Consider the following 22,148-nt stretch of genomic DNA (forward strand, 5'->3'; position numbering starts at 1 on the left):
TGTCTTGGATTTTAGCAAAATGGATCAAAATCCTGCAATTGGAAAGCATGACCAGTTGTCTTATAAGCACTCCTAATTCACAATGATAAAACCCTGCCATCTGCAGATGTCATTCTCATCTCAGCGGGATGCATCCTACAGTAACTCTAAGAGTGTCTATAAGACAGCCGGTCTTCCTGACATGCCTCCAGTTTATTCAGAAGTAATACCAAATCATCAAGTTCTTTGCACATTAGGAAAAGGAGAAGAATTGTGCCATATTCTCCATCACCCCCCACTGGAAAGTAGTGTCCGATTGGCCCTCATTCTTCGTATCCTGGATGAGATAAAAACCAATGCGTCTCAAAACTTTAATGTGCAAAAGAATACCTGAGGATCGCGTTCTAAATACCAGTTCTGATTCGGTTGGTCTGGGGTTGGGCCTGAGATTTCTAACAGTCTTCCAGCTCATCTCAGTGCTGCTGGTCTGCAGGCCAGGTTTTGAGTAGCAAGGTTATAGAGGCGCTGGTTACTAGATGCATTGGTAGACGTTGAGGCCATTAGTTGAGCCTCAGCTAATCTCTCATCTTTGGAGCCAAATGCCAAGGAGAGGTTAATAAAAGCCCTAACAGTCCAACAAGTCCTTCCATGGCGTAGAGGTCTAACAGGGCTCTGTAGTGGACTAGCTCTTCCTGAAAGACTGCCTCCTTGGGCAGGGCTTCTTGGGCATTCATTGGTCTGAGAAGACCAGTACATGAGTCTTTAAGGAGAAAACCAGAGTGCCTTGCATGTAGATTGTCTAATAAGCCAGTTCGACTGCGTTTGTCCAAAGTAGAGAGTTTATCATTTTAAATACTGGGGTAGACCATGTTTTGGATCCCACTAGGTAGGATCCATAGACATGATAGAAAGGACATCTTTCCAAGAATGTAATAGTTTTCACGTCTGCCTACGTATTCAATAAAAATACCCCTGCTCGGGCCGCACCTCAGACCAAGTTAATCAGTCAGAATCTTTAGGTGTGGGACCTGGCAGCTGTCTTTTCTTTTTTTTTTTTTAAAAGAAGGAGCCCAGGTGATTCTTAAGTGTATCACAGTTGAGAGGCCTGGATTTAGGCAATCCTTAACTCTGAGGGCAGGGAGCTCGCCTCAGAGATATTAATCTTGAGATATTAATCATTTGTGTACTCCTATGGCTTGTGACCAGGTATTTGCAGTATTGGTAGAGTTGACCTTCATTTATAAATTAAGGGACAAGTAAGCATCTGATGGTTGAGTTCTTCCTTAAGAAAATTCAGACTTGGGGCATTTATGACCCAGGTTCTGCCAGAGCCTGGGCTTTGCGTTCCATGGGGATTTGCTATAACCCCGTTTTAGAAGTGATGGGAAATTCATTAAACCATTTACGTTTGATAAGCCTCTGAGGGGCCACTGCTGCTGATGGTGTGTGCATGTTCGCGTGTGTGTGCTCATCTTCTCACTCACCAGCTAGTTTTTATTTTATTTATTTATTGGCTGCGTTGGGTCTTCGTTGCCGCGTGCAGGCTTTCTCTAGTTGCGGCGAGCGGGGGCTACTCTTCGTTGTGGTGCGTGGGCTTCTCATTGCAGTGGCTTCTCTTGCAGAGCACGGGCTCTAGGTGTGTGGGCTTCAGTAGTTGTGGCTCGCAGGCTCAGTAGTTGTGGCTCGTGGGCTCTAGAGTGCAGGCTCAGTAGTTGTGGTGCACGGGCTTAGTTGCTCCGCGGCATGTGGGATCTCCCAGACCAGGGCTCGAACCCATGTCCCCTGCATTGGCAGGCGGATTCTTAACCACTGCGCCACCAGGGAAGTCCCCGCCAGCTAGTTTTTAAAAACTTTTAACCTGCTGGTCTTTATCAGATCTCATGCTTGGAAGGCTGTCCCATTCCTGCAGACAGTACACACTCTTGAGCCAGCCCCAGCATGTGCTCCTCTCCAGGTGGAAGAGTGGGGTCCTGGGGTGACTGACTTGTAGGGTTCAGGGAGCACTTGTTGAATAATGAGCTTTATCTTCAGGGCATTGTCCTACTTTTCGGAAGTAATTTTGATGATTTTTGTGACTCTGGTTTTCTTTATTACTGGGGCCATCTGGAGCCTGTTGTCATTCGTGGGTGTTTTCTACATATAAGGAGTTGCCAGAAGTCTGATCCTCAGAGGAAAAAGGTGCATTTTGTACTTACCATAAAATTCCTTTGTGGCTTTACTGTCCTTTGGCTCTGAGTGGAAGCGAATCTTGGAGTTTTGCATCCAATATCAAGGAGACCTACCTAACAAATTTACACACCATGTGATCTTTTCACAGACCATTCCTTTTTTCTTCCTAGAGAGTCATTATCGACCTGTCACAATGTGTGTTCATGGTTTCCTGGGCTGGAAGCCAGATGACAATCCTTTTCTATTTAAGACTGTGTGATGTAGCATCATCCAGCTTTTGTCTTTTCAAAGCCTTCTTCCCTGTACCTTGATTTGTAGACTAGGATCTTTGTGGAGCGGAGCGTCAAGGCCATATACTAATTAGTACATGGGGGCATAGCCAGCCCAGGCATGAACTCCTTGGCGCGTGCCAGGATAGTGTTGGCACTGAAGGATGTGGGAGGAAATGAGAGTCACCTGTCAGTCAGCTTGGGACAGCGTCAGGAATCCGCCCCCCTCTCGTCTCTCTGTGGCCTCTAGTCTTAGCTCAGGGCTCTGAGCCTGCACGTCTTCAGGGCTGGTGACTGGCTCCTGAGTTTACTTGGTTTGCTTCTCCTTGCCCTGTGGTCTAGTCCTATGGGCTGGCCTTCCCTGAGCCTCATCCTATGGGGTGGGTAAGGTCCTGCTGATGGGCTAAAGCAGTGGTTATCAACCTGGGTGCTTTTATCCTTTAGGGAACATTTGACAATGTCAGGAGACATTTATGTTGTCACAGTTGGTGGTGGCGGGTTCTAATGGCATCTGTCTCTGAAGGCATGTAGTAGCTAGAGGACAGGGGTGCCGCCTAACGTCCTACCACACGCAGGACAGCCCCCTGGGACAAAGGATGCTCTGGCCTCAAATGTCAATTGTGCCAAGAATCGAGACACCCTGGATTAAATGGATTTATTTCATTTTTCAGGGACCCGTGCTTTTTGTTTTGGTTTAGTCGATGTTTTCAGAATTCTTAGAGTTGCTGTGGTTTCGTTTTTTTTTGTTGATGGGAAATTCTGTCAACTGTGAACAACCTGTGAGCCTGGTAAATGAAACTTACAGAACATGGGAAGATTCTTATCCAGAAGTGACAGCTTCCTTCTCACTCCTTTGTCACCTTTCTCTTTTGTCCACCTGCCAATAAGGTGCACGCCTCCTGCCTGAGAGGCAGAGTCAGAATACAGTTCATCCATGTGTGTTTCCAGCTGTTTTCCCTGCCCCTCTGCTCCCCCTAGTGGTCATGGCCACACGCACAGTGACCTGAGGACAGTTGGGAGGGAGTTGAGGGTGGGATGGAATAGGGGGGGCGGGAAGGAAGGCCTGTTCTGGATACAGAGTCATTAGCCTTATTGCAGTGTTTGAAAATTTATTTAGCTGCTGATGCCAGTTATGGAGCCCTGAACTACACTTGGAAAGCAGGGTAACTGCAAGGAGGTCCTGCTTCAGCTGGGCAGGGCTGGCTGTTTCCCTTCCCCGCCCACACCAAGAATGCAAGTGCAGCCTAATAAATGCAGACTGGGCACAGGACTGTCTTGGTTTGATCACTTCAAAGGTAAAAGGGATGAGCCGACAACCCAGCAATCCCACTACTGGGCAGATACCCAGAGAAAACCATAATTCAAAAAGACACATGCACCCCAATGTTCATTGCAGCACTATTTACAATAGCCAGGTCACACAAGCAACCTAAATGCCCATCGACAGACAAATGGATAAAGAAGATGTGGTACATATATACAATGGAATATTACTCAGCCATAAAAAGGAATGAAATTGGTCATTTGTAGAGACGTGGATGGATCTAGAGACTGTCATACAGAGTGAAGTAAGTCAGAAAGAGAAAAACAAATATCGTATATTAACGCTTATATGTGGAACCTAGAAAAATGGTACAGATGAACTGGTTTGCAGGGCAGAAGTTGAGACACAGATGTAGAGAACAAACGTATGGACACCAAGGGGGGAACAGTGGAGGTGGTGGTGGTGTGATGAATTGGGAGATTGGGATTGACATGTATACACTGATGTGTATAAAATGGATGACTAATAAGAACCTGCTGTATAAAAAAAAATAAAATAAAATTCAAAAAATAAAATTCAAAAAATAAAAGGGATGGGGCGTGTAAGACCCAGGCATCAGAACGCAGCCACCCCACCCCCCCCCGCCCCGGTCTCGAGAATAGCAAAGGTGTGTTGTTTTAGCGGGTGTCTTTTGGTTAGTGACTCAAGATAAGACTTGTTTAGCTGGTTCTAAAAAGAATAGGCTCTTTTTTCACTTCGAATGTGTTTTTCCTGTTTATAAAGGCCCAGAATTTGTCAGAGAACCGAGTCAGGAAAGTGGAAGAGAAGGGGCCCGTCCATACGTGTTCCAGCAGTACCCCCACCACCGCTGGTTCCTGGGCTCCTTTGCGCCGCAAACTGGGAGGAGAGCTCATGGCTAGCACAGCTGTCAGGGACTCATGCCTCGGATGGGGGCTGCTGCCGAGCGGGTCGGGGGGCTGCTGCCGAGCGGGTCGGGGGGCTGCTGCCGAGCGGGTCTGGGGGCTGCTGCCGAGCGGGTCGGAGCGCTGCTGCCGAGCGAGTCTGAGGGCTGCTGCCGAGCGGGTCGGGGGGCTGCTGCCGAGCGGGTCGGGGGGCTGCTGCCGAGCGGGTCTGAGCGCTGGCTTCAGTTTGGTGGCACCGAGCCGTCCAGGGAGTGAGCATCTAGCCTCTAGCATCTTCCCAGGAATTTGGGCTTATTTCGGAAGAAAAGGCTGCTTTGCTTGTCCTTCCCTCCTGCTCAGTTTCTCCTTTTAACAACAGAAGACACCATATTTAGAGCAAGACTCCCACCCCAGCCTAGGCCATCTGCCTGCCTTGCACCAGTAGTTCCGTGAATGTATGTTTTTCTTCCTTTCGTCTGCTGATTCTCCCAGGTCCTCGAGGTTGATGGGACATCGCAGTAGACTCACGGTTCCTTACTGTCACCAGACTGTGGTTTCTGGTTGGTGTTTCATATTGATAAGTCGCTTCCATTTTGAGCTTCTGCAGGCAGCTGAGAGACGCAGCTTGGTGTGGTGGAGACCAAATCGGATCAGGAAGCAGGACTTGAGTTACGGTTTGATTCTGACTCTAGTTGGAAAACATAACGTTTTCGGGACCTCTGTGTCCTTCTCTGTGAATCAAGAGTTTGTACTTGGTTATTATGTTTCTAAGCAAGATCTCATGTAGTGTCCCAGTCTGCATGAAGGTACTTTATACATTTTAATTTATCCTACTTCCTTTTAAAGTCGATGACAAGGCCAGTGAGCTGCTCTGGTGAGCAGAGTCGGGAGTGGTGAGATGGTGTGCACGCACGTCAAGGTTAGCACACAGTTGATTTCTGTGCCGCATTTTGGTTGCAAAATAGTGGAAGTCCAGATTCACCCTGATAGCAGATGTTAATGGCTAGTGTTTTTGTTTTAACACAGTTTTCCAAGCACTCTTAAGTTGCTCTTAATGTAAATTTGTGCTGAGGCTGGAAAGAGAAGTAGTAGGAAATTGTTTGAGTTGAGTCATTAGCATTCTCTAAAGACTGTTATTGCTACTTATAATTAGGAGTGATCAGACAAATGTCTTTGAAACTTACAGTTTATGACTGACCCTCATCTAGCATTTAATCAGGGTCTCATAGTGTTTGCTGTCGTGCAGTTTTACATGAGTAGATATGTGGACCTGAATTTTATAAAACAACTAAGCAAACAAGACCACTGCCAAGCATTAATTTTCCTGAGCAAATTAGCGTAGGATTTCAAAGTTCAGACTCCACATACAGAGGTATGTGGAAGTTATGTTGAGAATCTCTATAGTATAAGACTTTTTCTAACCAGTTGTTTTAAGAGAAGATACTTTAAACGATGGAAACAAAATTCAAAGTAAAACATTTGTGGAACCTCGGAAACGTCTCTGGGGACCATGAAGTCCTTTGGAACACAGTTCGAAAACCAATAACTAGGATCAGTCGCCCCCCTATTCATTCTAGCTTAACAATGTTCTATGGTTCTCCAACTTTCCCCATTTTACTTAGGCAGAACCTGAGACAGACTTGCCTAGGATCCCACCGATGCTGATGGGCGGGACTAGCTGTGGATCAGAGATTTCCAGGCCTTGGATGCAGGAGTTCATTCAGTTCCCCCTCATCACCCTTCTCATCTTTTCCTGTCACCATCTCGGATACCCAGTGATGAAACCAACAGCCTCCCCCAGCGTTCCCCTCAACTTGTTTCCCCTCTCATCCCTTGTCTTGGACATCATTTTGGTCCCACAGTCACTGCGCCTTCTAGAATTATCTTCTGAAGCTGTTTTTCCTTTTTTTTTTTTTTTTCCCTTTTAGTACCCATCTACCACCATCTCCCCTTTAGTTTAACCCCATCTAGTCAAGGGCATAATGATCCTTCACAGCTATGTGACAGATCTTAGGGTTAAAAACTCCCAAAAGGTGAGGTTAACTTACAGTCTCGGGGTGCCTGGCTTCTCTGTGGTTCACACCAGGAGGTGGCCCTGGAGGTCACGGCTCATTTGTGTTTCATCATCTCATCCCCATCATCCTGTTTTCTCATCTGGCAAACACATAATGACCGTCCCCGGTGTGCAAGGCAGTCCCATTCCTGGCACTTCCTGTCTTTAGAGAGCTTACGGAGAAATGAAAGGAAAGATCGTCCGACAGAGCAAGTAGGTAAGCTCTTGAGGAAGAGCACATACTGCTGGGAGATCCCTAAGCAGGATGAGCCCTCCTCAGTCCAAGGAGCCAGGGGAGGTGTTAGGCAGGATGTGGGGTTCAGTTGTGAGACAGGGGTGGGGTTTCCAAGGCAACGTGGATGAGCACGGCAGACTCAGGATTTCTTTCTTTCTTTTTTCTAGTTTAACGTATTTTAATAGCAAACTTACAGGAACAGCACAGAAGACAGACAACATTCAAAATATGTACCTGCATGTAGGACACCTCAGTTAGGAAAGTATAGTGAATGGATGGAATCCACTGTATGATAAAAACGCTACAAACACCATTTAGTTTCAGTCAGTAAGAAATTTACCTGTTTAAAAAAAAAAATCCAAATGCTGGCACTGTCCAGAAAAATTTAACAGGTTTATTTATCATTGTTATAAGGTTGAACTGCTGAAACTTGTTCGCGGAAACATTTTGACTTGCATTAATGCTTCGTGTCCCCGCATTGATATTAAAAATTCACACACACGTGAAAATGGAAAAACTACCAGTACCTGATTTCTGTCGCCCCCTGTTTTTCCACTTACAGTCATATACTTAGGTACCTTTTGGCCCCGTGGGAAAAAAATATTTAACGTTCAGAACTACCAATAGCAGGAAGAAGAGAATATATTTTTTTAAAGAATGAAATGTTTCCCGTCAGAGTGGATTCTTAAGCACGTTCTCCATGTATGCGGCACGCTAGCTGGATGTCTTTTGGCATAATTGTTGCACATTTGGCATGGATAGCTCCGAGGTTGGTGTCTTCAAAAAGGCCAGCCAGAGAGGCCTCGCCGGCCTCCTGCAAAGCACCAAGCGCTGTTCTCTGGAAGCGCAGACCTGCTTTGAAGTCCTGAGCGACTTCCCGCGCCAGACGCTGGAAGGGGAGTTTGCGAATCAGCAGGGCCTGTAATGGTGAGGTTTCTTCACCCCTCCAGTAGAGGGCGCACTCTTGCGAGCGGCTTTCGTACCCAGCTGCTTCCTCGGTGCTTTACCACCGGTGGATGTGCGGGCAGTCGGCTCTGTACGAGCCATGGTGTATAGAGACCTCCTCCCTTACCCTCTTCCCCTTCGGCTGGAGCTCGGCGAGCTAGACTTGGCGGCGCGGTCGTTGGAGAGCGACCACCGCACGGCGGCGGCTGCGAACGCAATTCGGATTTCTTGAATGTTGCTGCCCAGGGTGAGGCGAGAGGTAGGCTCTGACAGCCACCATCTAGAGACAGGTGGGAAGATGGGGTGGTCCGTAGTAGGACAGCAGAGGTGTGTGAATGACTAAGTTCAAGCAGTGCTACCCATGGGAATGTGGGACCGGCACACTGTGTCGAGATTGTCCTGTGGGCAGTGAGGGAAAGATCACATCTCTCCGGTTGGGGCTGACATCGCTCCTGAAGGGACGGGCATTTCCAGCCTCATCCATCCTCCGATGACACAGGTCCTGATGTAAGAAGTGGTCGTCCAAGGATGGTGGATGGGCCTCTGAAGGAACTTCTTCACTGCTTCATCAGTCCAGCTTTGACCCCATTGGTATGGGGCTGTTTTTGAGAGCGTCCTCAAGTGGTTTGAGAAATTGGCATCTGGCAGGCAAAGCAGGTCTTGCCTCAGAGGGTGGCCCGGGAGGTTGATCCGGAGGTGGGAAGGGCAGCTGTGTCTGGTAAACGGGGTGGCACATTTCTCTGCGTAATTTCCTTCTGGTGCTGGGCCTGTGGTCAGCCCTTAGTAAGGGCACAACCTTACCTCGGCTGTGCTGTGGGCAGTGGGGGAAGGGTGGCTTCTCGCTGGGGCCACAGTGCGCCCCCGAGGCTTATCTGCCTGTGTCCAAGTTCAGCTTCTCCTCCTACCCCAACTTGGGAGGTGGGCTTGCTTGCTTGCTTTTTTTTTCATAACAGCTTTATGGAGATATGTTTCACATATCATCCAAGTCTCCCATTTAAAGTATATAATTCAGTGTTGTTGTTGTTGTTGTTTTTAGAATATCCACAGAATTGTGCGTCCATCACCACAGTCCATTTTAGAACATTTTCATTACCGCCCAGAATAAACCTGGCAGGCCTTAGTTGTCACCTCCCAGTCCCCCCATCCTCTCAAGCCCTAAGAAACTACTCTTGTTAAGTTCTACTTCTAGAGATGTGCCTATTCGAGACATTTCATATAAATGGAATCATACAATATGTGGTGTTTTGTGACTGCCTTTTTGCCTTTTTTCACTTAGCATGATGTTTCCAGGGACCGTCCATGTTGTAGCATGTATCAGTGCTTCATTTCTTTTTTTTGACGAATAGAACTCCGTTGTATGGGTTTGTCCCATTTTGGTCATCCACTTGTCAGTTGATGACCATTTGGGTTGTTTCATTTTTTGTCTATTATGAATAATGTTGCTGTGAACGTTCATGTATAAGTTCTTGTGTGGACACATGCTTTTATTTCTTTCGGGAGAATTCCTAGGAGTGGAGTTAGCTGGGTCATATGATAACTGTCTGTTTAATCATTTGAGGAAGTGCCAGACGGTTGTCCACACCGGCTGCACCATTGTACAGTCCCACCCACAGGATATATAGGGTTCTCATGTCTCTGTATCCTCACCAACACTTGTTCTTATCTGTCTTGTTTGATTATAGCCATCCCGATGGATGGGAATTGGTATCTCTTTGTGCTTCTGATTTGCGTTTCCCTAATGGCTAATGATGTTGAGTGTCTTTTCATATACTTTTTTTTTTTTTTTTAAGAAATTCACGTTCTTTTATTTATTTATTTATTTATGACTGTGTTGAGTCTTCGTTTCTGTGCAAGGGCTTTCTCTAGTTGCGGCAAGCGGGGGCCACTCTTCATCGCGGTGCGGGGACCGCTCTTCATCGCGGTGCGCGGGCCTCTCACCATCGCGGCCTGTCTTGTTGCGGAGCACAGGCTCCAGACGCGCAGGCTCAGTAATTGTGGCTCACGGGCCCAGTTGCTCCGTGGCATGTGGGATCTTCCCAGACCAGGGCTCGAACCCGTGTCCCCTGCACTGGCAGGCAGACTCTCAACCACTGTGCCACCAGGGAAGCCCCATATACTTTTATTTTTGAAATTAAGATGCATTTCCTTGCCCCAGATCTTTGATCACATTTTGTTGAGGAGTGAATGGGAAGGGAAGAAGTGCTCGCTGCTCACAAGTACAAGAATAGAGGAGATGCATATTAGGGTGGTTAGTGGCCGTGATGAATCTAGAAGCTTAACATATTAGGAACAGACTCGGTACAAACTTCTTTCCGGACGAGGATAGATGAAGCCATGGCCCTGGGCTGTCACTACTCTGGTTGGCAACAAGACCCTTTGAGATATACTGTGTAGCCCTTTTTGTGCCTCACTGAATGCAGTTTGGGAGAGGATTCAGCCGTTTGGTAGGAGATCAGGAGGCAGGCAGATTTTTAGCCCGACTGACAACATTTTGATGGCTGTTGTTCTGTGGCCTCTTGATTAATATCATGGCCATGACTGATAATTATCATTAAGTCCCTTCATAGCACCAACACCCTCTGGTATGGATTGCTGTCCTATTATTGTCCTGTTCCTGTTGCAGTTAGGGATGTCTCCCTAATGATGATTTTGAAAAGTCTTTTTAAATTCTTTCTTTCTAGTAGGAATTGTAGAGATGGATTCCAATTTAATTCTGTGTGTGTGTGCTGATATAGATGCTGTTATTTCAAACTCTGGATTCCATCGGAGAAAGGAATATTTCTGGCAGTTCTGTAGTCACTTAAAATCTGGGCCCTCAATAGTCAGAACTGTGCTCTGAACTTAGAGATTTTCACTCCAAATTTTTATGTCTCTGAGCTGGAAAGATTTAACCACGACTGAGTTTCTTGACCATCCTTTTGCCCCTCAATGCACCACCTGGGTGGTCCTGACTGTCCCCAAGGCCAAGGCAGAGAAGCGCGCCACCTTGTACTGGGTCCTTGCTCAGTTCTTGAGCCTGGTCTTTCCTTTGCTTAAACTTTGCAGCCTTGAGCAGCTTCTTCAGGGGGGTTCATCGAGGAAGCGGAGCAGGGCTTCCTGTCTGAAAGCTGACAGGTAATTCCTGTCTGCATGTGCGGCTGTCTCCTAAAATAACAAAAGAAAATTACCAGAGACTGTCTTTCTTGGTACAGCACCTCGTTTACTTGCTCTGGGAAAATCCCTTCAGCCCTGGGGTGACATCGGCTAACTGCTGTGGGTTATCGAAAAGGAAGTGCAGACATTTCCTGGGGAACTAAGGGCAGCGCCGGTTAGAGGGGTGACTTCTAAAGCATCAGCCCATTGAGGGTGGGAGCCCTGTCTTGTTCCCAGTTCAGTCCCCAGGGCCTGATGACAACAAGTGGGTCCTTGCTCAGTGTATCCTTGTAGAAGGAGTGGATGGCAGGTGCCTTTCATCTGGTCCACGTTAGAGGGGCTGAATGAAAGTGCCACAGTGAGTGGGTGACAAGCTCATTCAGTCCACAGGTATTTTATTTGTGCCCCTTGGGCCACTTTCTGTCTCTGAGAACATAAGCGGGGGAGTCTCTTAAAGGATGTCATGGATCCTACACAGAAACTGGTAAAAAAGCAAGGTAGACAGACAAGTGTTTTACAACTTCAGACTGGGGAGGAACATCACAGTGGAGAGCAATGGGCAAGAGGAACTTATGTGCTAAAGGGGGGGCTAGAGGGAGCCCCCGCCGCATTGATTGCCAGTGCAGTGGCGTGGCATCGTGACGGCATCCATCTGCCTGCATACGGGGCTCTCAAACTTGAGTGGTCATCAAAATCGCCTGGACGGGCTTCCCTGGTGGCGCAGTGGTTAAGAATCCACCTGCCAATGCAGGGGACATGGGTTCGAGCCCTGGTCCAGGAGGATCCCACATGCAGCGGAGCAACTAAGCCCATGAGCCACAACTACTGAGCCTGTGCCCTAGAGCCCGCGAACCACAACTACTGAGCCCACGTGCCACAACTGCTGAGCCCACGTGCCACAACTACTGAAGTCTGTGCGCCTAGCGCCCGTGCTCTGCAACAAGAGAAGCCACCACAATGAGAAGCACATGCACCGCAACTAAGAGCAGCCCCGGCTCGCCGCAACTAGAGAAAGCCCGCGCGCAGCAATGAAGACCCAACACAGCCAAAAAAAACAACAACAAAAAATCGCCTGGACGGCTGATTGAAACACAGGATGTTGGACACCCCTCCCCGCCACCGCCCCCAGTTGCTGATTCAGTTGGTCTGGGGTGGGGCCTGAGGATGGGCATCTCTCACTGATGCTCCTGCTGTTGCTGAGTTAGGGACCCACTTTGAGAACCGCCGGCCTAGGATTCAGCAGTTGGTAAACTTTTTCTGTTAAGGGCCAAGAGTGAATGTTCCAGGCATTTGAGCTACGTAAGATTTCAGTCACATATTCTTTGTTGCTTTTCACAGCCCTTTAAGCATGTACAGACCATTCTTGGTCATAAAGAAACTGGGGAGGAAGGATGGCCTAGGAAGGCAGGGTGTGGTTTACTGACTCCTGGGCTGGCTTATCCCTAGATTATTCCTCCTCTGCCACGTAGCTGGCTGACCTTTGCCAAGTTAATCTCCCTGTGTCCTTGTTTTTTCATCTATACAACAGACATGATAGTATTAATAGTTCTTACCGTATAGGGCTCTTTCAAGAATTCAGTGAACTAAGGCACAGACAGCATCTATCACAGTGCCTGGGACATGACTAGAATTTATTTATCATTTACTATCAGCAGAGGTACCACCAGGTACTGATGCCTCTGTTGATAGGCGAGGAAACGAGTGAGAGAGGAAGACCAACACAGATCCGCTGCACTGCAGATGCTGAAAGCTAATTGTCCCAGGATCCCATTGTCATTTCTTCTTAGGCTGCTTAGGAAGAAGAATCCTTTGATCTGAAACATAGGCACACTCTGAATACGTCCTGGGTTAGTTCCTCGTAGGAGGTCATGCTCAGCCTTTGCTTAAAAAGCAGTGCCATTTTTTTGTCCAGCCCGTGCTGGTACCAGGTAGGATCTGGCTGCATTCGTATCGAAACGATGGCTTTTAACCTCGCATTTTGTCCCATGGTGTGAGTGAAAATGAGAACCACAGAAAAGCAGGCCATCGTGTGCCCCGCATTTCCTGTGCTGAAGTGTGCAAGGGAGGAGTGCGGTGCAGCTTTCACTCGTGGTAGCTAGCACGGAAAGGCGGCTGGGTACCCCTGGCATAGCCTCTCTGTGCTGGTGCCTAGGGCGAGGCCACCGGGTGGCCCCGAGGCATTCAGCTCAGCTGTGGACACTGCTACTGAAAGCTGGCCGTGCTTAAGTAATACGGGGGGGCTCTCTCCCCTTTCCTTGTCTGATTACCCGCCGGGGGCATCCACTTTCTGGCTCACCTCTCCAGCTGCGGGCTCTAATCCCTGCTAGAGCACATAATGATGACTTTGTAAGTTCAAGTTTCAGAGGCACAGAAGTGCCCGGTGGTGATAGGACTCCACCCTCCATTTGGGTTTTTGCTGACATTCAGTGAAATCTCCTTCCATCTCCTCCCCACCTTGCAGAACAAGCTTCCTGTTTTGAACTTGGTCCAGACTGGAACAGCCCCGCTACACCTGTGAACACGTGCAGGCACACATTTCCCCCCTCCGTATTTGTACAGCTTTTCGTCACCCAGCCAGATTTCCCCTCTCCATTTACAGATCCCGAATCATAACATAAGATAGGGAACTGGCGGATTAAGAAAAAAGGAAGTTCACATTTTAGAGCTATTTGGGTGAAAACAAGGCTCTGGTTTATTTCACTGTGTTTTGCCACAACGACTCTGCTAACTTTCCCCCTTCTTCACAGCAGGATGGAAACGAGGAAAGGAAATCGGCTGACGCAGGAGCCCGAGTGAGACGAAGAAACCCACAAGCCCAGCCTACACCATGAACTTGTGTCTCCTTTCCACACTGTAAGAGCCCAGGGCAGGTGAAGTTGCCGGAGAGCAATGGCTCTCTTTACTCCGTGGAAGCTGTCCTCTCAGAAGCTGGGCTTTTTCCTCGTGACTTTTGGCTTTATCTGGGGTATGATGCTCTTGCATTTTACCATCCAGCAGAGGACTCAGCCCGAGAGCAGCTCCATGCTTCGGGAACAGATCCTGGACCTCAGCAAGAGGTACATCAAGGCGCTGGCAGAAGAAAACAGAAATGTGGTGGATGGGCCCTACGCGGGGGTCATGACAGCTTACGGTAAGCGCTGCAGTGCCGGGGCGCCTCCGTCGAGCGTGGCTTTGCCTCCAAGGGACCCCAGAGGCTCTCAGACTTGGTCGTGGATTGAGTATATCCCTCGCCACTACCTTCATGGCGATAAACTGCACACACAGGGACGCTTTTAGAAAGTTAAAGCTACGCCCTTTGGGAGATTCTGACCTCTTGTACACGCTGACACTTTAGCGCCAGGAGCAGTGGGGCTTCCTGGTTAGCGCTCTGTTGGTTGTATCTGCAGCTGCCTCCTCCTCCTTGCTGGACGGCATGATCTCATCTGGGGGGATGATCAGGGAATGCAGAAAAATCTTCTCATTATCGTTCCCTAAACAAACCTTAATTAGGACTGGTGGGGGTGAGGTAAGGAGGGTGGGGGAAGAATGTTCTACGGCCGCCAAGAAACTCAGAGCCGAACGCGTGCCTCCCTCTGGCCAGTAATGCAGGGACATCAGGGCTTACGTGCTGACTGATAGCTTTAACCTTTGGCTTCCTCAGAGTTTACCGCTGTTGTGTCTTGCTCTTGTGGCCGGTTGCCCTCGCTTTGAAAGAAATCTTTCTGTACTCATTGCTTTTTTGTCAGGTGCTTGAAATCCGTTTTGAAATGAGGTTGAGTGAAAAAAAATACACGTATGGAGTATTACTTATTTTTCTTTCAGCAAAAGTTAGGCTTAATATAGAAAAGTTGGAAGCTGTAGACAAGCAAAAAAAAAAAAATCAAGAAGAAAAAGGAAAATCACATATAGATCTACTACTGTAGAAAGTAATCACAATTAACATCTCAGTGTCTATCTTTCTGATATATATGTGTATACACACATAATATATATATACACACAAACATATGTGTATATATATATATATGTTTGTATAAATAAAATATTTACAAAAACATACATACACAAATACAAAACGAAAATTGCAAATGAAATTTGGATCAGACTGTATTTTGGAGAATCCAAGTCCCAGCCCTCCTGTGGTCACCGAATATTGGAGTGGACTTGATCCACAGAAGATGACCTCGGTTACTGTGCAGTGATAGTTCTGGTCACTGGAGACTTCAGTGGCCTTACGGTTTGAGATCTGAGGTGTACTATAAATCAGATAGAAGAGTGGAGCTGGGCGAGGTGGGAAAGTTCGATGTTCTACTTTGTGACCCATTCAAGGTCTTTGAAGTATGTAGAGGTCAAATGATGATTCCTGAAAATGTGTAGCCGCAGGTTGAAGCTTGAGTTTAAACATAGGAAATCATGCTCAATGTTACATATACATTTTTTCTTTTCAAAAGGATCCAGGAAACTTGGTTATTTTTAAATTATATATATATAATTAATTAATTTAATTTTATAAATATATAGATATAAAAATTATATACATATATGTTTTTTTTTGGTAAGGAGGAAATGGTTGCTTTTAACATACAATGTGGACATTCTTTTTCAGTGCCTACAATTTGAATGATCACACAATCTGCTTTTAATCTATTCCTTCAAGATTTGTAAGGCACTGGTTTTTAATATGTCTAAATCAAATGTCACCTTTTTCGACCTAATGGATCAAAAAATGAGACTTCTTTGAGAGCTGACCTTGAAAAACAGCTAGGTAGTTTTTCAGAGGGTGCGTTTTAAATTACTCATTGATTTCGATCTTCTGTAATAATTCCCAAATATTATAGGTAAACTGCCAGAAAAAGACAAAGCAAATTGTCATCGTTGGTGTTACCAGTGGGTTACAAGTAAATGTCACAAGTGAAACAGATGCCGTTTTTCAGTTTCTGGTTCAGTGCATTCCACGTTACACATTTGGAGGGAAAGAGGTCTAGTCCTGTACTAACTTCCTCCTTCTGTTTATCTCAGTCTCTCTCAAACCTTTACCGTGGGAAGTAAGAAGCCACATGAATGGTAAATTTATAGACTTTATTTTTTCTAGTTGTTTCGACCAGTTTTATTTCTTGTGTACTGCTAAGCATCTCACAGGGTGGGTTTCCTCCACGCTCTAAAGAGCAATGATCTGGTGGTGTTAGCTTTTCAGCCTGACCGAGACAGTATGTTTTTTAGAAAGATATCAAAAACCCCAGAGTAGTCTGTTAGAATATGAACCACTGTATATGCTTGTAATCATAGGACTTTGGAGCTCAGAGAAACTACAGAAATTTATTTCAACTTCCTCCGTTTACAGCCGAACCTTAGCAAAATAATTCTCCTCAAAAACAACAAAGAAACAACCAAACGGCCCCATCGGCAAGTCTAACGTATTTTTCTCTTTCATCTAATCAACTCGACATGCCAATCAGAGTGGTCTTTGGAGCTGAGTTTCGGGAATTTAATTGGACTGTGCATTAGTGCTTGAGGTTTGGGGATCATCATGCGATGAAATCTTACCCAGACATAGGTTCTCATCTCAGCACTATTGATGTTTGGAGCCGGATAATTCTATGCGTGGGGGACTGCTTGTACCTTGTAGGACGTTTAGCGGCATCTCTGGTGTCTCTACCCACTAGATGCCAGTAGCATCAAAAACGTCTCCGGGCTTGGGGGGCAAAACTTCCCTCCTCCCCACCTTGGAGAACCACTGCACGAAGCCTGGAAACAGCAAACCCCATCTAACAGCATCTTCTTATGGGAAGTCCTTAAGCAGATAACTGGACTTTATTGTTTAAAATTTGCCAGGCTAGTTCTCCCTGGTTCTCAGCTCTGGGTATCAACAACTGGGATTGAGCTGGATGGTATAGGCCAGAGCCAGTCCTGGAAAGCTGGAGAGCCGTTCTGATGATGTGTGCTTCCCCTGGAATCCATCACTAGCAGTCGTGGGCATGTCAATTGCCAGGCAGCGCTGGTGGGTGCTGTTATGTGTCAGATGGAGGTATGGAGACTGCCGGATGTACAGTGGTTTAGCTGGGCTGGTGGAGTGGGGATGAGGATGTGTGAGCCATTGGTTTGCAGTCTCTTTTTCTGCCACAGATGCAGCCCAGGTACAGAGCACTGCCTGGATGTCTGCTGTGGAACAGTGAAGAGCTAACCCTCTGTGGCTGGGACCTGTGTCTGGTTTGAATGAATCCAGTTAATAGACCAAAAAAAAAAAAAAAAACCTCTTCCTTCTCCCATCCCATATTGGTATAATCAGAGGCTTTTAATGTGCTACAAATTTGTCTTAAGTAGCTGTGGCAGGTGTTTGAAGAATCGTAGTAGCTGATTTTAGTTTAAAATTCCTGACTTGAGATGCTAGAGCAGAAGTGTTCCGCAAACCATGACCTGTGGGTCATATTTGGAGCTCTGCCTGTCTGTGTAAATAAAGTTTCATTGAAACACAAACACTGCCATTGGTTTATAACAACTGTAATGACAGAGAAACGTGACAGTACCAGTATTTATTTCACATAACGTCTAAAGTGTGCTGACTCTATCTTTCAGTAGTCTCCATAGTTCGTTCTAAAACACTCGTGCGATCGTGTCCCTCCTTGACTCAACGATTTCCCAGGACTCCCATGGCCTTGGGCCGGATCCTCCTGTTTTCATATGGGTTTGGAACCCAGCACCCCGTTGTTTATGTGTTGTCTGTGGCTGCTTTTGTGCTACAATCCCAGAGCTGGGTAGTTGCTGCGGAGAGTGCAAAGCCTAAGATGTTTACTGTCTGGTCCTTTGCCAAAAATGTTTGTCAGTCTCTGACATGCAGCTGCTGTTGGTTGTTCGTTTGACTAGTCCTTAAACAACAGTAGAAGAACTTTTAAATGGCATCCCCCCCCCCCCCTCCATCCTCGTTCTGGTGATTTGAAGAGAGACTTCTGACTTTCTTTTGGGATATGGTCATTCAGAAGTAGTGCCTGGAAGATAGCCCGGGCAGCCCGTGGGAAACAGTCGCAGCATTCATTCCTGGGGTCTGCAGGGCGTTTCTGGGTGCTTCTCTGTCACTGGGGAGAGGAGCATGTGCAGCCAGAGCCGTCTGTAGCTCAGCCTCCGCTGCATCTCCCAGGCCCGCGTGGCAGGGCCATGCCTGTCTGTGATTTCTCGGGAGTTGCGTCACGAATGGTGTCACTCGCCCAGTCAATGCTGTGCTTGTTTCTAGGGTGAATTGATCTCTGTCTCCGACGGCCTGACCCAAATTCTGATGCCCAGGGATCACCTCTTATCTAACAGGCCAGGCCTGGTCCATTTGTGTTCTCAAAGTAGCAGGAATAGAAATCTAGGGTGATGAGAGACACCCCTCCCCCACCCAGGGGTACATCCACACCTTATTAACCTTGACTCTTCTCACCTACTTGATTCTCTGGGCGCTGGGACGCTCTGCCCTGGAGTGGTCACCAGCTCAGGCTGAAGCAGCTATGAGCCCTCAGCTTCTCTGCCAGCCCCCCACCAATATTCTGTTTCCCTGCTGCCTGCTTCCCCCTTGGCCTCCAGGTCTGTACACCTGCTCTGCCTTACCTCCTGTCTCCTGGTTCCCTGAGCTCCTTGGGCCTAGACTGTCCCCGGGATTGGCTCTTATCCTTCCAGCCTGGCACTTTGGGCGACGTCTGTGCCGTGGGCTGGTGTCTGTCAGTGCTGTCGATGCTTTGTGTGCGCAGCTGGGGAAAGACTGACAGGGTCCCTGCTCTCACAGAGGCTGCAGTCATTTGGGGGGAGAAATGATAAACAAGAGAATGACAGATAGCAGTAAATTCCAGGAAGAAAAATGACCCAGGGAGATGGGATTTTTTAAAAAGTACTTGAGGAGCTACTTTGGAGGAGAAGGTCAAAGAAGGCCTCTCCCAGGAGGTGTCTTTTATTTTTTATTTTTTTTATTTATTTTATTTTATTTATTTTTGGCTGCGTCGGGTCTTTGTTGCTGCGCCCGGGCTTTTCTCTAGTTGCGGCGAGCGGGGGCTACTCTTCGTTGTGGTGCGCGGGCTTCTCATTGCGGTGGCTTCTCTTGTTGGGGAGCATGGGCTCTAGGCGTCTGGGCTCAGTAGTTGTGGCTCACGGACTCTGGAGCGCAGGCTCAGTAGTTGTGGCGCACAGGTTTAGCTGCTCCGCGGCCTGTGGGATCTTCCCAGACCAGGACTCAAGCCCGTGTCCCCTGCACTGGCAGGTGGATTCTTAACCACTGCGCCAGCAGGGAAGCCCAGGAGGTGTGTTTTAGCCCAAGTGATGCCGAGGAGCTGCCGGGTGGGGTGGGAGGCGGGAGGTTGAGGTGAGGCTGGGTGTGTGCCAGGTCCTAAGGCCTCACGCGCACTCCAGGAGCAGAGCAGAGGCTGCAGCAGCTGGAACAAGGTGAGCACGGGGCAGCGCGGGCGGTGCTGATGTGGCAGGATCAGGAAGAGGGCGTGGGTACCGAGGCCCTGAAGGCTGTGGTCTCAGTGTGATGGAAGCGGGGGAGGGGATGAGGGAGACGAGTGCTCTTGCAAGGGGGCCTGGCGCCGGCCGTGACCCTGACCTGTTGTCCACTGTCACCTCCACAGGGAGGTCAAGAGGAAGGAAGTTCTTTCTGTTTCCTTAAGGACACAGGGGTGGAGAACCAGGGGGGAGTTTTTGGTTGCTGGCGAGGGGGCAGTGGAGCGGTAACGGCTTTGGGCTCCTGTGGCCCTTGTCGGCCTGGCGATGTCCATTTCCAAGACATAAACACCGTTTAGGGTTTGTTCAAAAGTTGGTTCAAAAGCCAGTGGGGGGCCCCTCACTGTCACGCTGGCGTGGCTGCCTGAGGCTGCTCCAAAAATGTAGCCCCCATCCTGCGTGGCAGACCTAGGTAACGATCTGAGAGTCGGACAAGAGCTTGTCCGTGTGTTTCATTCCACCTCTCCTATGAAAAAGAAGAAAACACTTACATTGGCTAAGCCTGTGAAGGTTTATTGTTTAAAGTTTTTCTTTTTGCCTCTGTTCCTCCAGATCTGATCAAGGGACTGTTTTTTGGAGGGCTGGGTGATGTGGAAAACCACCATCGACTAAGCAGAAGTTCTCTGCCCTTGAGGGAAATACACTGTTCTTGGAGCGCAACAGGGGAAAAAAGAGCTGGGCGCTTTCTGTGGTGTGTCTCAGGAGGTTACTTGGTTACCCTACAGTGACGTGGCTGGTGTGATTCCGGAAAGGGCTCTCTGCTTTCCGAAGCTTGGACCTAAAAACGGGCCTCTTTGGGGCTTGGGGCTTTTCCAGTGATCCTGCAGTAGAAGACCAGCCCACCCAGCATCCCCATCAGAGCCAGGCCAAGTTCACGGGCACGCCCAGCCCAGTTTGGATGTCTGAGGAGGATCTCGGGTGTGTGTAAGACAGGAGTGTAATCAGAATCTGGGTCTCCGGGAGGAACTGGAGGCTCTTGCTTGTACCCTCTTTTGTCCTCAAGCCCTTTCCTTGCACGCCACACCACTGCTTCCGGTCCTGGCGGGAGGAGGGGATACAGGTGTAAAGGGATTTGCCTCAGAGTCCTGCCCTGACGTAGGTCCCTCATCTTCCCTGTAGCTCCTCCCCTTCCCAGCCGCGTCCTGGCGCTCTTTCTGCCAGAACTGCTTGAGCAGAGCTCACGGCCACCCTGAAGAGCTGGTCACCCTCCTCATGCTGCCTGGCAGTGCAGCTGTCTTCTGGGACCAGCTTTTGGAGGATGGCTGGGCATCTTCCTGCCTCTGAGCTCTGCATTTGCTGTTCCCTCCGCCTGCATGCCCTTCCTCCAGGGAGATCCCTACCTCCTCTCCTTCAGGTCCCTATCAGAAGTAGGGCCGCACCTCTACTTCATTCTCATTCTTCATGACACTTAAACTACCTGTCATGACTCAGTCACTGTCTTATCGTCTCTCTCCCCCATTAGAATGTAAGCCCCCAGAGAGCAGGGAGTCCTGCCTCTTTTGTTCCCTGCTGTGCCCCAGGGCCTTAGCATGTGCCTGGCACGTAGTAGGAACCATGAGTGAATAGCAGCAGTGTCCCTTCCACCCTGACTCTGTCTAGTACAGTTACAGCTGAGGCTAATTTGAAAATCGCAGTGGGAACTCGCTGGCGGTCCAGTGGTTAGGGCTCTGCGCTTCCACTGCAAGGGGCTCAGGTTCGATCCCTGGTCGGGGAACTAAGATCCTGCAAGCTGAGGGGTGCGGCCAAAAAAAACAAAAAGAAAATCACAGTAACACAGTAATGTTTTTAGTGAGACAGGAAACAAGAAGAGATTCCCTATGGACTTGGTGTCCAGGCGGCTCCAAGTAGCTATTATGCACGATCCTGACTTGGGAACCGTTGTTTCTTCTGGAAAGCAGCTGGCGCGTGTTTAGTTGTGGCTTGTGGAAGGTCTCCTTACTAGATGTGTGACCTTGGGCAAGTCACTGATGTTTTAAAAGACTGCCTCCTCTTTTGTCCAAGAGAGGATATAATATCACTGACCTCATAGGCTTGTTGACCTCATGGGATTGCATGTGACCGAGCTTATCAAAGCACTTAAGATTAGTAACATGCGTTCGTTATTATGAGTTATCGCTAACCCTGGCCTACCCGGACCCGCAGTAGTTACCACCCAACCAGAATTGTCCATGTAGAGCTGACATTGTTTATTCCTTTGAACACGGGGCTTCAGGAACCTGTTTATGTAGCGGTTTTTAGGGTTTACAGGGGACGGGGCCCGACCAGACAGGAGAAGAAATAAGCTGTGAACTGGAGGAAGGCAGGCTTGCCACCCCCTGCTAATAAAACAAGATGCCAGAGGCTTGTCCACCAGCATCCCCTGGGCTGCTGTGACAGCACCGATGCTGGGCTCCACCCCAGCCAGGGCTGAGACCTGCTGCTCTGAACTCGAGGGGGAGGTGCTGTGGCTCTTCCCTGGGTCCCTTCCCAAAGGTGTGTTAGCTCCACGGAGTGACTTCGGCATCCTAGAAACGGGACATGTGGTTGTCATCGTCTTCCTGTTCAAAAGATAAAGCTTTTCCTTTGTGGTGTGGGGTAAGTGGGGCGTGGCTGAGCTCCCTTCGTCTCTGAAGTGGGCACCACTGGGGCCCGGTTTCTGGTGTGGGTGGTGAGCAGGGAGGGCCGTGCTACGGCTGCCCTTTCCCGACAGGGAAGATGCCCTGGAGTCAGTGGGGACGACGGGTGACGGTGGACTTGACCTTTCAGAGCCTGAGTC

The 22,148-nt window shown here is 48.4% G+C and overlaps 1 protein-coding gene and 1 pseudogene across 9 annotated transcripts in view; one reads left to right on the top strand and one right to left on the bottom strand.

Annotated features, from left to right (window-relative positions):
* The window catches only part of MGAT5 (alpha-1,6-mannosylglycoprotein 6-beta-N-acetylglucosaminyltransferase), a 359,084-nt gene that overhangs the window by 122,089 nt on the left and 214,847 nt on the right, over positions 1–22,148 (top strand). For 5 of the 9 annotated variants that reach the window (XM_057550787.1, XM_057550782.1, XM_057550784.1 and 2 more), the window contains one exon: positions 13,699–14,078. In XM_057550787.1, the coding sequence (XP_057406770.1) occupies positions 13,838–14,078 (241 nt within the window). In that variant the 5' untranslated portion in view covers positions 13,699–13,837. Of the gene's footprint in view, positions 1–13,695; positions 14,079–22,148 lie in introns of all 9 variants that reach the window. The other 4 variants (XM_057550780.1, XM_057550781.1, XM_057550778.1 and 1 more) reach the window with 1 other exon arrangement.
* Positions 7,557–7,918, bottom strand: LOC114239111 (histone H3.3-like; annotated as a pseudogene).

This window comes from Balaenoptera acutorostrata, chromosome 8 (genome assembly GCF_949987535.1).
Source record: "Balaenoptera acutorostrata chromosome 8, mBalAcu1.1, whole genome shotgun sequence".
Taxonomy (NCBI): Eukaryota; Metazoa; Chordata; class Mammalia; order Artiodactyla; family Balaenopteridae; genus Balaenoptera; species Balaenoptera acutorostrata.